This window comes from Saccharomyces mikatae (genome assembly GCF_947241705.1).
Source record: "Saccharomyces mikatae IFO 1815 strain IFO1815 genome assembly, chromosome: 11".
Taxonomy (NCBI): domain Eukaryota; kingdom Fungi; phylum Ascomycota; class Saccharomycetes; order Saccharomycetales; family Saccharomycetaceae; genus Saccharomyces; species Saccharomyces mikatae.
In genome coordinates this window covers 194,850-209,695 of record NC_079266.1, presented here as the reverse complement: position 1 = coordinate 209,695, position 14,846 = coordinate 194,850, and the positions used below count along the sequence as shown (strand labels likewise).

At 37.3% G+C, this 14,846-nt stretch overlaps 6 protein-coding genes and 1 non-coding gene across 7 annotated transcripts; 4 read left to right on the top strand and 3 right to left on the bottom strand.

Moving 5' to 3' along the window:
• Positions 1 to 202: 202 nt before the first annotated feature.
• YPK1 (serine/threonine protein kinase YPK1) lies at positions 203 to 2,245 on the bottom strand (the record flags this gene model as incomplete). The annotated part of the gene is made up of 1 exon (XM_056223780.1): positions 203 to 2,245. The coding sequence occupies one exon, from the start codon at positions 2,243 to 2,245 to the stop codon at positions 203 to 205; it is 2,043 nt and encodes a 680-aa protein (XP_056077764.1).
• A 464-nt stretch (positions 2,246 to 2,709) lies between these two features.
• On the bottom strand, positions 2,710 to 4,422 carry PGM1 (phosphoglucomutase PGM1; the record flags this gene model as incomplete). The annotated part of the gene is made up of 1 exon (XM_056223779.1): positions 2,710 to 4,422. The coding sequence occupies one exon, from the start codon at positions 4,420 to 4,422 to the stop codon at positions 2,710 to 2,712; it is 1,713 nt and encodes a 570-aa protein (XP_056077763.1).
• Positions 4,423 to 4,973: 551 nt separating this feature from the next.
• Smki_11.trna6K lies at positions 4,974 to 5,046 on the bottom strand. The gene has a single exon. It is a non-coding gene; the product is annotated as a tRNA-Lys (tRNA).
• A 1,417-nt stretch (positions 5,047 to 6,463) lies between these two features.
• Positions 6,464 to 7,351, top strand: PMU1 (putative phosphomutase; the record flags this gene model as incomplete). Its single annotated transcript, XM_056223778.1, has 1 exon — positions 6,464 to 7,351. One exon carries the CDS (start codon positions 6,464 to 6,466, stop codon positions 7,349 to 7,351), a length of 888 nt encoding a protein of 295 aa, XP_056077762.1.
• Positions 7,352 to 8,091: 740 nt separating this feature from the next.
• Positions 8,092 to 11,895, top strand: MYO3 (myosin 3; the record flags this gene model as incomplete). The annotated part of the gene is made up of 1 exon (XM_056223777.1): positions 8,092 to 11,895. One exon carries the CDS (start codon positions 8,092 to 8,094, stop codon positions 11,893 to 11,895), a length of 3,804 nt encoding a protein of 1,267 aa, XP_056077761.1.
• Positions 11,896 to 12,219: 324 nt separating this feature from the next.
• Positions 12,220 to 12,960, top strand: SHE2 (She2p; the record flags this gene model as incomplete). Its single annotated transcript, XM_056223776.1, has 1 exon — positions 12,220 to 12,960. The coding sequence occupies one exon, from the start codon at positions 12,220 to 12,222 to the stop codon at positions 12,958 to 12,960; it is 741 nt and encodes a 246-aa protein (XP_056077760.1).
• A 437-nt stretch (positions 12,961 to 13,397) lies between these two features.
• RMA1 (putative tetrahydrofolate synthase) lies at positions 13,398 to 14,705 on the top strand (the record flags this gene model as incomplete). Its single annotated transcript, XM_056223774.1, has 1 exon — positions 13,398 to 14,705. One exon carries the CDS (start codon positions 13,398 to 13,400, stop codon positions 14,703 to 14,705), a length of 1,308 nt encoding a protein of 435 aa, XP_056077759.1.
• Positions 14,706 to 14,846: the final 141 nt, after the last annotated feature.

Here is a 14,846-nt window from a genome sequence, read left to right as displayed (position 1 = left end):
GAGACAATAAGCAATGACTATGAGGAACAAGCCACACATGTGAAAAGTATGGGCCGCGTTCAAAATACAGACACTATAACATATATTACACCATATGTACTACTTTTGCTTTAACGCAAATAGGTAAATAAAGAAAGACCGAACTTTTTCTTATCTAAAGAGCATTTCAGGAGTGAACTAATTGAGAACGAATTCACCAATTCTATCGAATGCTTCTGCCTTGCACCATCGAGCTACCCAGTTGTTCATTTCCAACGTATGTCCAGCCACCAAATTGCTTTTGAACACTTTCGCTTAAATATTCATCTACCACACTATCGATTGGCTTTTCCCTAGTAAATTCCTCGTCAAAATTACTAGTATCCATAGAATTACTGACAGCCGGTTTGTATGGCGGAATATAACCCTTCATCATCAAACGCTTCCAGGATAATTGGCTGAAAAAAGGGTGATTACGAATCTCGTCAGCACCGTTGTAGCCTAATCTTCTTGTTGGATCACGACTTAATAAGCCGATCAGTAAATCCTTTGCATCTCTATCAAATCCGTCTGGAAAAACTAGCGGCTCCTGCAAAATCTTCTTGTACATCTTTGGAACATCTTCATCATAATAAGGAGGAAGCCCTGTCAACATTTCATATAATAAGACCCCTAAAGTCCACCAATCTACTGCCTTTGTATAGCCCAAACCTAATAATAGTTCGGGTGCTAAATATTCTGGGGTGCCACAAAAGGTGTCCGTCTTATCATCGTCCTTCATATTTAATTTACACAGTCCAAAATCACAAAGAGCAATGTGGCCTTGATAATCCAGTAAGATATTCTCTGGTTTCAAATCACGATAGATGACATCTAGTTTGTGCAAGTTGTCTAGTGCACACAATAACTCTGCCGTATAAAACCTAGCACGTGATAAATCAAACCTCCCTTCCTTTTGTAAATGATAAAATAACTCACCACCGTTGATGAAAGCTAAAACAAAGTATAACTTTTCTGGTGATTGAAAAGAAAATTTCAAAGGCACAATAAATGGGCAATCAACGCGTGCTAAAACCGTTCTTTCCGCCAACGTATGCGTAACTTCTGATTTAGACACAATGTATGATTTCCTAATTGCTTTCAAAGCGTAAATTTTTTGTGTATCTTTCTTTCTGACCTGCATAACTTTGCCAAATGAACCCTTACCGATAACCTTCAAAAGGTCGAAATCATCGATGGATAAGGGTTTATTCCTTGAGGGCTTGTAGTCAATACTAATATTGATCTTACCTAAACCATTATCTAGAGTAATCCAATGGTGGTTATATAATCTAATGTTGGCTGCAGAGTCAAAACTCAAGTTAATGGGTAAATGGAAAGAATCTAAATGTATATCTTGATTGGAGTTAATTTTATCAAAGATGGTCTGAAGTTTCTCGTCTTGTAAACCCATTTCCTGTTGCCATGACTTCGATGGCAAAAGAATTGACGGAATTCTTGCAAATACATCAATCTTTAAATATGGCAATTTTCTGGTGACATCAAATGTGGATATCTTATTGAAGCCAGGTTTAGCGATTGTGCCATATTCTGCTTCAATAGTGGCAACTGTGTTATCAAATTCAATAGTGAAATAAAGTAAAGGATTTAAAGTCGTAGACCCTGGTAACATGATAGTAGATGGAATGAACTTTGCTGCTGACTCACTAGAAATTAGATCCTCATCTGCGGGACCCTGATTCTTTAGCTGAACGCGAGATAGTTGGGCGATTAGAGCATCTACTTCTTGAGTTATTTCCTTATGTGGCGGTGGAACACCGGACGCCAATAACTTATTCAGTATTTGCTCACTCGAAGTGATAGGAAAAGGTAAAATAAAGTCATCACCATTATATACCTTAATAGTCATCATTCCTGAACTTGAAGTGGCATTGTTAGGTGTTCCTGTAGACCCAATATTTGCTGTTTCATCTATATTCTGAGACGTATTGGTGTTTTCTGTGTTTCCACCGTTCGAATCTCGTACAGTAGAGGTCGATGAGGATGCATCGCATGAAACACGAACCGGAACAACTGATGAATTCGAAGGATTTATCGTGCCCTTTCTGTCTAAAGATGAACGCGTAACTGAAATATCCTGCTCACCAACAGTTGCATGATTACTCTGTTGTTCTTCTTTTTTAGAAGAGTGGAAAAACCCACTATGCTTAGTCTCTTTTTCTTCTTTTGACTTTCCAAACTTAAATTTTGACTTCCAGGAATACATCTTTAAAAACTGTATTAGTCCTTGATAAGTATAATAATAACTCTGTGATGGTCGAGTACCTGCTGTAAACTAAGGAATTGTGCAATAATATATCAAAAAGAATAAAGGCTTTGATAATTTAACCAAACACAAACAAACCAAATCTAAAAAACTCAAGAACAAAGAAAAGAAAATTTCAACTGTTGTCGAAGTGGAGATACTGTTAGCTATCGCTGGTTCGTTCGGGATAAGAATTTTCTAAGCCTTCCAATAGGGGCATATCTTGATCTTCTTTTCTTGTAGCGCGGCTTTTCCTGAGACGAAAGTCGCGAGTAACGAAAAAACAATTACTTCGAAGTGCATCATTAAGTCAGTTAATAACTCAACAAGCAATCATCGATATACTAATCTTACATTCTACGTATATAAGATTTATGATGTTCTCATCTACCATCATAAATTATGGGTTGTCAAGGCTTGCATTTCTATGTACGAACTGTTGGCTTTTCAGTTCCTAGAATGTCGTTGAATTCTAAAAATTTCACAACCGAATTAATGACTGGTTTCAAGAAGGTATCAGCGGTCTTGTCATAATCCTCCTTATTATCAGAATACTTTTCTATGTATAGTCTTATCGTTGCACCAGAACTACCTGTACCAGATAGTCTGAGAACAAACTTAGCCCCGTCTGATAACTTTACGAATAGGCCTTGCCTTTCGGAGATGGAACCGTCTAAGTCTGTATACGAAAAATCACCACAATCGGTGACTGTTAAAGACTTATCACCTGGGAACTGAGAGCCAACAACATTTGGCTCTGTCACAAATTTATCCAAAAGCGCTACAACTTTCTCTGCTTGTTCGCATTCGATATGCTCGTAATCATATCTCGTGAAGAAAGTACGGCCATACTCGTTCCAAAATTCGTCTTGGATTGTTTTAATCGAAGCCTCCTTTCCAGGGTTACGTTTATTATAAATGGCCAAAATATTTAGCCATGCAATAATAGCCCATAGCCCATCCTTCTCCCTGATATGGTTGGAACCTGTACCAAAGGATTCTTCACCACAAATTGACAATTTTTTAGCATCAAATAAGGCACAAAAAAATTTCCAACCAGTTGGTACTTCATAGCACTTCAGCCCGTTCTTTGCTGCAACACGATCAATGGCCGAAGATGTAGGAAATGAGCGCGCTAATCCGTAAATACCATGTTTGACGAAGTAAGGAATATCTGGCGCATATTGGGCAATAATAGCAACAGAATCACCAGGTGAAACAAAAGCAGGGCCATAACCATAGATCATATTCCTGTCACCATCACCATCGGAGGCTGCTCCAAATTCAATCTTTTCGCGGTCAACTCTGTCAACAAGAGTATGAGCATAGGTTAGATTAGGGTCGGGATGTAAACCGCCAAAATCGGGTAGAGGGTGCCAGTTTTGGAGCACTTCTTCGGCTGGTAAGCCGAATTCGTCAACAAATAAGGCCTTACCATATGGTCCTGTAATACCGTTTAAAGAATCAAACAACAACTTCCATCCCTTGACTCTACGCTGTTCCTTCAAGAAGCCTCTAATTAAATCAAAATCAAAAATCTCCTTCAAAAGTTGAACATATGCCTTTGCTGGTTCAATGATATCCACTAATAATGGCCCGTACCTTTGATTTTTGCCAAGTTTATTCAAATTCAACTCAGGGAAGTCCTTAATGATCTTATAATGAGTTAGCTTTTTAGACGCTTCCCAGATAGCGTTAGTAACACTCTCTGGAGCCGGTCCACCATTAGGCAAATTGTACTTAATACCCAAATCATTTTCCGGTCCGCCTGGATTGTGCGATGCGGTTAAAATAATACCACCACCGCTACACTTGTCTTCATATGTTCTGATGACATGAGAAGCAGCTGGCGTTGAAAGTAAACCGCCCTGACCAATAACTAACTTTCTAACGCCGTTAGCAGCACCAACAGCGGCAATCTTGTTCATAATAACATCATTGTAGAAACGACCGTCTCCACCAACTACTAAAGTAACCCCTCCTGGACCATTAGGAATTGATTCTATCGTTGCTTGGATAAAGTTTTCTGTGTAGTGAAGTTCATCCATGAAAACCCTGGTCTTCTTACGTAAACCGGAAGTACCCGGTTTCTGATCCTTATATGGAACTGTTGGTACAGATACAATTGAAAATGGCATTTACTATCGAATTGAGTTAGCCAGATACTTTTGCAAGATTCAATTAGAAGCGGACGTAATAGTATGTTTATACGTAGACCAATATTGATGAGATGTGCCCTTTTCCTTTTTGCATCGGGCAATATAAAACGCGAAATTTAAAACGAAAAAAAGGTCCTAAAATAGCTAGAGAATGTCAGCGCCAGAGCATTCTTCCACTTTTGCACGCACAACATGTAGAAAAGTAAGTAGTAAATACCTTCATTTTTCTAAGACGAGCTGACGATTACCAGGACTTTTCTCATAGTTTCATCTTCTTTTAGTATATCAAATAAACGGCTTATACCTTGCTTTCATGGGATATGCACAAGACACAAAGTTGTGATCCAATGTCGGTTCGTATAAACAAACTGCTAGCTATATTTTTTGCTAGAAACGTTGAACAGACGTACCTTAAAAATTGGATTTTATTTACTACTCGTAAGTTCTTCCTTTGTTATCACCTATTCTCAATATCTACGTTATCTTTTTTTATATGGGGTATGTGTTAAAATGGAAAAAGAAAAAAAATTAGCCCTGTAGGGGGCTCGAACCCCTAACCTTATGATTAAGAGTCATACGCGCTACCGATTGCGCCAACAAGGCCTTTTTATTTGAGGAAAAGGCTACTATAAGATTAAGATATGAAACAGTAGGACAGACATATCCAGCACCAAATTGAAATGTATATGAAACTTGTCGGAATAAGAACCGACAACTGTTTATCAAGCAGTATTCATCTCGATAGTATATGTTCATATATGGTGTTATAAGATGACATAAGGATTGAGAAATAAGCATTGATTTTAGTAGAAGCTGAAACGCAAGGATTCCCAATCTAATAGGATAACGAATGCACACGGATAAAAAAAGGGAATAATGTTGGAATAAGTGATTACCACTATACATTTATTCATATAAATTGTTGTAGTTGATGACGAACATTCTTTAACATGATACTAATGATGTTGAGTAAATTAATACTAACATTCTTATGGTGATACCAATTTAAATGGAGTAGGGAAATTCTAATTATAGAATTTCCTGCACTAATAAGATAAAGATCTATTAATTGTCCAGAACTTAGTATATAAGAAGATGAGTTATCACTAAATTCTTATCATCAACACTCTGATTTATGCCTGAACCTTTTGGTTTAATATAACCAATCAGCGTGTGTTTTATATACCTCTCTTATATAGATTAAGAAGGAACGACTATTCTTAATTATTACAACTTACTAAACTACTAATTATCAACAAATAAATAAACGGGTTATTGTGTAGAATTAGTGACTCCTTTTTATGGATTTCTATATCCTCAAGGAAAACCTTTAGTATATTTTGTATTCATAATGATATCACCTTAATCAAAATGAAATCCCAATAATTATCTCAAAATTTACCTGTTTCTCAGAACTGAAGTAAAAAAACTTCATTTTTTGACAAAGGAAAAATGAGTCCATTTGGAAATACTCTGCTTCATCAAATGGACTACCTAAAACGTTTAAATAATTCGACAAGCAGTCTACATCCGACGTTTAGTGCTTGTGCAATAGCTTGTGTTAATTTGAAAACGATTTATATCATCTTCTCTATTCCTGATGATATTTCACCGACAAAGAATATACTACTAAACCGTTAAAGAGGCAATTGATTAACACTCATTCTTTGCACTCACAGGAGCGTGTGTCATTTATGAAAACAAACCCAGCCAACGAGAAGCTCCAGGGGGGTCTGAAAAAGTTTTGTACTCACAGAAAAGAAAGGAGGGTCATATATTGAATATGAACTTCCGCTATATGGTTCCATATCCTCTGAATTTAGTCATGACATTTAGCAGATTCGACTACAAATGCAGCAGGCAAATGCAAGTTCAGCTCATTTCCGGGCGTTAATAGTGGAAAAAAGAAAAATAAAAAATACCATTTGCAGAAAAAAAGAAACGTCGAGAGATTTCCATGTTATATTACGACATATTTTCAAGACTTCATTACCTCGAACATATCAACATATTTCCAATTATGTCACTAAGAGCAGTCCCAGGATATTTTTCTGCATATCCAAATGAAGCTTTCCAAGGATTAGACTCCACGAAGAATGATCATTTACAATTGATCAACCATAAAAATTGGAAGGAATTATACGATGCTATTCCCAAAGATACTAGAAGTTGTCATTACAAGCTGTTGATTTTAGCTAGGCATGGTCAGGGATATCACAATGCTGCTATACTAAGGTACGGGATGGAGGAATGGGATGCATATTGGTCATTGCTTTCAGGTGATGAACATGGAGAATGGCTTGACTCTAGATTGACACCTCTAGGAAAAGATCAAGTCAGAAGAACAGGTTCAAATGTCCTGCTACCGATGATAAAGCAGCTAGGTATGCTACCCCATGTTTTCTTCAGTTCTCCAATGAGAAGGTGTCTTGAAACATTCATTGAATCCTGGACACCAGTATTGGCTGAGGTGCCAAAAGAATCATTTGGAAGTGAAGTTTCTACACGCATTATAGAAAGCCTTAGAGAAACCTTGGGATCCCACACATGTGATAAAAGAGTATCCCACTCAATGACAGTAAACGAATATCAAAATTTCCGCACAAAATCAGGCCACACTGTACGCTGGCAATACATGCCAGACTATCCGGAAGAAGATGAATTGTGGTTAGTGGACCACCGAGAGACGTGTGCAGAATTAGACAAACGTACACAGGATGGGCTATCCGACCTTTTCAGCCAACTTTCACGCGAAGAAAAATTCATCTCCCTCACTTGTCATTCAGGTGTCATTCAAAGCGTTTTAAGAAACTTACAGCATCCTCCAGTTTACAACTTGGAGACAGGTAAAGTTGTCGGTGTCATCGTAGAAGTGCCAGTCAACACTATCAGTCAAGACAGGCTTTGAATTGCCCATGAGCTCATTCAAAAAGAATAAATAGAGGCAATTTACATAACTTTTTAAGAAATAGAGGGTGTAAACCCAAGAATAGAAATGTTTTTAGCATTGATGCCATGTATAAAGATTAATGCTTAGAGTACAGGTGGGAAGTATTATATTCCTTTTGACTTGTCACTCTTTCTCAAGCCGAGGCAATATAATCAACATTATGTTTCAACTGTAGCAAAAGTACCAATGAAATAGCATAAAATTGGTGCCTGGTTAAATATTCTCGTAGTGCTTCCCGCGCTATACTCACTCTTCCTTATCTTTCACAATTAATGCCCGGAATATACGCCTAGAAATAACAAGCCCCCTTCATATATCTTCGTTCAAGAAAATGAGCACTACAAAAGGAAAAACTCTAATTGTTTCACTGATTCATGCAAAAAAAGCCTCCTAGAATTCGGTGGTAATATCACAGGGTAGCAAGGCACTACCTCGCTTGTTTATCTAAATCATTTATATAAATGTACATAAATAGACTAGTTCATTTGCATCCTATAGAATAAAATTCGGTAAAAGCTTTACCGAAAAAGGAAATCGTTTGCTGTGACAAGCAAATAAAAAGCAATCTGTTATAAAGGGTTGAACCAGTTTAGAATCAATTTATCATAAGCCTTTTGATATTCTGTTCTTATATGAAAACAAGAATTTGCTAATCAAAACTATAAATCAAAAAACAGTAGAAGTACACATTCCCGCCAATGGCTGTCATAAAAAGGGGAGCACGTAGAAAGGACGTTAAGGAGCCTAAGAAAAGATCTGCAAAGATTAAAAAAGCTACATTTGATGCCAATAAAAAAAAAGAAGTAGGTGTGTCCGATTTGACACTTTTATCAAAAATATCAGATGAATCTATCAACGAAAATCTGAGGAAAAGGTTCAAAAATGGAATAATTTATACTTATATTGGTCATGTGCTAATTAGTGTAAATCCGTTCCGCGATTTGGGAATATATACAAACACCGTTTTAGAGACCTATAAAGGTAAAAATAGACTTGAAGTGCCACCACACGTGTTTGGTATTGCTGAATCTATGTATTACAATCTTAAATCATATAATGAAAACCAGTGTGTTATCATATCTGGTGAGTCGGGTGCCGGCAAAACAGAGGCAGCCAAGCGTATCATGCAATATATTGCAGCTACATCTAATAGCCACTCAGAGTCCATTGGAAAAATCAAAGATATGGTTCTCGCTACTAATCCACTTCTCGAGTCTTTCGGCTGTGCTAAAACTCTGCGGAACAATAACTCTTCGAGACACGGAAAATATCTGGAAATTAAGTTCAACTCCCAATTTGAACCTTGTGCAGGTAACATCACAAACTATTTGTTAGAGAAACAAAGAGTTGTTAGTCAAATAAAAAACGAAAGAAATTTTCATATTTTCTACCAATTCACCAAAGGTGCCTCTGATGCGTACAGACAAACTTTCGGTGTAAAAATGCCTGAAGAATATATATACACTGCAGCGGCTGGTTGTACTACTGCAGACACAATTGATGACATAAAGGATTACCAAGGGACCATAGAGGCCATGAGAACCATTGGGTTGGCCCAAGAAGAACAAGACCAAATCTTCAGGATGCTGGCGGCAATCCTGTGGGTTGGTAATATTTCTTTCATAGAAAATGAAGAGGGAAATGCCCAAGTAAGAGATACATCAGTGACTGATTTTGTTGCCTATTTATTACAGGTAGATGCTTCGTTGCTAATAAAGTGTTTAGTGGAGAGAATTATGCAGACAAGTCATGGAATGAAAAGGGGTTCAGTTTATCATGTGCCTTTAAACCCAGTTCAAGCTACAGCAGTAAGAGATGCTCTCGCCAAAGCAATTTACAATAATTTGTTCGACTGGATTGTGGAAAGGGTTAATGTATCTTTACAGGCGTTCCCTGGCGCTGATAAATCAATTGGTATTTTGGACATTTACGGTTTTGAAATTTTTGAACATAACTCTTTTGAACAAATATGTATTAATTACGTTAATGAAAAGCTACAACAAATTTTCATTCAATTGACTTTGAAGGCTGAACAAGAAACCTATGAAAAAGAAAAAATCAAATGGTCACCAATCAAGTACTTTGACAACAAGGTTGTCTGTGATTTAATCGAAGCAAAAAGGCCACCGGGTATTTTTGCTGCAATGAATGACTCTATTGCAACTGCTCATGCTGATTCCAATGCCGCTGATCAAGCATTTGCTCAAAGACTTAACTTGTTTAATTCGAATCCGTACTTTGAATTAAGAGCAAACAAATTTGTCATTAAACATTACGCAGGTGACGTAACCTATGATATCAATGGTATCACTGATAAGAACAAGGATCAGCTTCAAAAGGACCTAATTGAGTTAATCGGCACATCGGCAAATCCATTTCTTTCCTCAATATTTCCCGATGATATTGATAAGGATTCAAAGAGACGACCTCCTACTGCAGGTGATAAAATCATAAAAAGTGCAAATGAATTGGTAGAAACTTTGTCAAAAGCCGAGCCTTCCTATATTAGAACAATTAAGCCTAATCAAACTAAATCTTCAGATGATTATGATGATCACCAGGTACTACATCAAGTGAAATATCTAGGTTTGCAAGAAAATGTTCGTATCAGAAGAGCAGGGTTTGCCTACAGACAAACGTTTGAAAAATTTGTTGAAAGATTTTATTTGCTATCTCCTGACTGTTCATATGCCGGTGATTACACTTGGGAAGGGGATACGCTTGAGGCAGTCAAACTTATTTTAAGAGATGCCATGATACCGGAGAAGGAATTTCAGCTTGGAGTGACGAGTGTGTTCATCAAAACTCCGGAATCTCTGTTTGCTTTGGAAGACATGCGTGACAAGTACTGGTATAATATGGCCGCTAGAATCCAGAGAGCATGGAGAAGGTTTCTTCAAAGACGTATTGATGCAGCGATAAAAATTCAACGTACTATTAGGGAGAAAAAGGGTGGAAATAAGTATGTAAAGCTTCGTGATTATGGAACCAAGCTCTTAGGGGGTAAAAAAGAGAGAAGAACTATGTCATTACTTGGATACAGAGCTTTCATGGGTGATTACTTATCTTGTAATGAAGCTAAAACGAAAGGATCTTACATTAGAAGACAGGCAGGAATCAAGGAAAAAGCTGTTTTTTCAATGAAGGGAGAATGTTTGCATTCAAAGTTTGGCAGATCCGCACAAAGGTTAAAGAAAGTGTTTATCTTAACAAAGAAATCATTTTATATCATTGGACAATCACGAGTGCAAAATTCCATGAAATATATGCAGGATTATAAAATCGATTTAAACAAAATAAAACAGGTGAGCTTAACCAACCTCCAAGATGATTGGATGGGTATTGTCCTTATAAATAGTGCACAATCTGACCCACTCATTAACACACTTTTTAAAACAGAATTAGTGACTCGTATGAAAAAATTGAATGAAAAGATAATAATAAATATTGGCCCGACAATTGAATATCACAAACAGCCTAACAAACTTCACACTGTTCGCTCAAAAATCAGCGATTCGGCGCCCAAATACGGTGACATATACAGGTCGAGTACAATATATGTACGTCGTGGCCACCCTGCTAATTCAAAATCGAATAAGAAACCTAAAAATCCAGGTGGATTAAGTGGAAAACCTATCAGAAGCAAGAAAAGCAAGCACAAGCATACTCACAAACATGCACATAGTCATAAAGCTCACAGAAATACTACAAAAAAGCAACCACTACCTTCCCAAAAATCTACAACTCCGTTATCTTTAGCAGCTACGGCTGCACAGGCAGCATACAATCCTAAATCGGATAAGACTGCATTATCGAAATCATTTGCTAATCCTGCTGCCAGAACTAGTTCAAAAAACAACTCAAAAGCGCCCATTAAGGAAAAAACCATACTAAAGAAGAACACTGCAAATAATGAGACATCATCTGCTAAAGAAAATCTGATATCAATTCCATCTTCAAAAAAGGTTAACGAAAATCAAGAACCGTTGAATGAAACAACTACGAACATACCGATTCCACCACCACCTCCCCCCATGGGCCAAACGGAAGATCCAAAGTTCGAAGCGGCATACGATTTCCCAGGTTCTGGATCACCCTCGGAGTTGCCTCTAAAAAAGGGGGATGTTGTATTTATAAGTAGAGATGAGTCCAGTGGTTGGTCTTTAGCGAGACTTCTAGATGGAAGTAAGGAAGGTTGGGTTCCCACTGCGTATATGACGCCATATACAGGGACTAGTGATACTATATCTGCAGTAGAGGTGGCGGCAGAGAACAATGCTATGAATCAAAAATCAAATCGGATTCATAGTACCATATCAAGTGTACAAGAAAGTGTGTCATTAGAAACTGCAACTGTTCAAACCCCTGGTAGTGAGACCAAACCCATGGGGGCATTTAGCGATGGTTTAGCCTCTGCCTTGGCAGCAAGAGCGAACAAAATGCGGGCCGAAAGTGCTGACGATGATGACGACAATGAACGTGATGACGATGATGACTGGTAGTTTATATCAATATATAGGGTCTACCTTAAATCTTATAGAATAATTGTTTATGTGTACCTCTAAACATATTAATGTACCTTATGTTTATCTCTGTACAAACCTTTGCCGAAGGTCAGAGACTCTCTTCTCTTTGTTTTTCATTTCTTGTCTATATCTTCCGGTTTGAAAAATTGACATTTTAAGTTAGACATCGTTCATAACAAACAAGTCTTCGAGATTTTGAAGTAATATCTTTCCCCTTTCTAAAGATATTCTTTCTTAGAAGGAGAAGGAGAATAGTAAACCTTATTAATTTCTTTTTTGTATAATAATAAGCGCTTTAAAATGAGTACAGATAAAGGTATAAAGGTTACTTCTGGAATCTGTGAATTAGTTGAACAAATATTAGCCTTACTCTCCCGGTATCTTTCATCTTATATCCATGTCCTGAATAAGTTCATCAGTCATTTGCGAAGAGTAGCCACTCTACGATTCGAGAGAACTACTTTGATTAAATTTGTTAAGAAATTGAGATTTTACAATGATTGCGTATTGAACTATAATGCATCTGACTTTATTAATGAAAGTAAAGGCGAATTAGATCCGAATGCAGATCCGCTTGACAGGGTGATTTTACCAGTAGCTTCAATGTTTGTCAAATGTGTCGAAACATTCGACTTGCTGAACTATTATTTAACGCAATCATTACAAAAAGAAATTCTATCCAAGACTTTGAATGAGGATCTAACATTAACAGCAGAATCCATACTAGCTATTGATGATAGTTACAATCATTTCGTGAAGTTTTCTCAATGGATGATTGAGTCCTTGCGCATAGGCAGCAACTTACTAGATTTAGAAGTTGTTCAGTTTGCCATCAAATGTGCTGATGAGGACGGTACAAATACTGGAGAAACAGATAATATCTTCTTACAAGAAATCCTTCCTGTCAATTCTGAAGAGGAATTTCAGACCTTATCAGCTGCGTGGCACTCCATTTTAGATGGTAAGTTGAGTGTCTTGGACGACGAGTTTGATGTTGTCGCCGCTAAGTGGCATGATAAATTTGGTAAGTTGAAAAACTAAGACCTTCATTTTTTAGCCTTACAGAAAAATAATTAACGACAGTTAGTAAAATACATATATATGTATCAATAGTTTCATCACGTACCACCAAGAGTAGGTTTCTCACATAATAATGATCGGCTCTTATTTTACATGTTCAATTTCAGCGCTCCAAACCGCGCTGTTTTTTTCCTTATGATACAAGACAATAGGTGTGCTAAAGAAAAAGGCAGATAGCTCAAGAAAAAATGAAAAGGAATATAACCTAAAATAGAGTGTCTACTAATATCTGAGGGGGGGGGGGGGGGGGGGCAGTTTGGGCCAACAATGATTTTCTGATTTCTGATTTATATTTTTATGGTTATAAAAACCTGAAACAAGTGAATCTACTTTCTTACGACTATTTAGTGTAGAAGAAAGTTACTTGTTTAATTGGTGGAAGATCACCCAAGCAAAAGATGGATGATATAAGTGGAGAACAGACATTTCCTCGAATAAACCGTTTGTTGGAGTACGTTGGAAACCCCCAATTCAGTTTGAAAATCCTTCATATAGCCGGAACAAATGGTAAGGAGACCGTATCTACTTTTTTGACATCTATATTACAGCATCCTGAATCACAGCGGCAAAAGGTCTTGATTGGTAGATATACTACGTCTTTCTTGCTCAATGCTAGAGAAAACATCTGCATAAATAATGAAGCAATTTCCTTGACTGAATATACTAGAATTGAGAATAAGCTTGTCGGAGTGAATGAGTCTTTAAGTTTACGATGTAACAGTCTCGAGCTGCTAACCGGTATAGCATTAGTATATTTTGCCAAAAATAGTTGCCAGTGGTGTATAATAGAGACTGGATCAGCTGGAAAACAGGACCCTGCGAGTATAATTGCCGGTCAAAATAGGATTTGTTGTGCGATTACCAGTGTCGGTAGAAGCGATGAAGCGTTTTTATACAAAATTTTGTCTCAAATTTCTGACTGCCATTCCAAAAATATCAATCGTATTACACCATTTACGGTATTAGACGGGTCAAACGATGAACTTGTAAAAACTACGATAACGAAAAGATGCCATGACGTCGGGTGCCAATTAAAAATCACTGATCCTTCACTTGGTGATTGTATTATACGTACAGACTCATGGGGTACTCTTGAAATCTATCATCTACTATATAATGAAGAAGAGTACCAAATATTTAATCTAAGAGTTGCAATTGCAGTTTTAGACTATTTGAATAAGGAACAAAAGGTTTCTCTTTCGAAGAATCAACTATCTAAGGGTCTGATATCTATCGATTGGCCAAGAAGTTTACATCGGTTGAATTACTGCTATGAATCTAACAGTGGTAAGACAATCGCATTATTACTGGACAACGCAAATAATGCCAAGGCAGCCCAAAACTTAGCTGGACATTTGAGGGCCAAATACGGCGAGACGCCCTTAACGTTTGTCATTGCGATAACATCTGGGAAGAGAGTACCGCCCTTGCTTGATCCGTTGATACGTTCGCAAGATCATGTAATAGTGACTAGATTTGGATCTGTGGTAGGTATGCCGTGGATCCAATCTCTGGAGCCGATGCATCTTTTTACATTCATCAAAGATCGATACACAAGGAATGTTAACATACAGCCAGACCTTCAAAGTGTTTGGAATTTTATTGAAACAACCGGGTTGAAAACAGTGGTTCCCGTTATCGTGTGTGGATCGCTATACATCTGCAAAGAGTTGTTGCGTCTACACAACTGTCATTTGCCAGTATGACATATATGCGGTTATATCCAACAATCCAATCAATTTATATTGATGAAAGACTAGTCTGCTGGAGATAAGTAGAAATCAAAGGACTTTCCGTGTTTTTTACAATGGCTTATGATCACGTTTTCTTCTTTAAAATACGACATC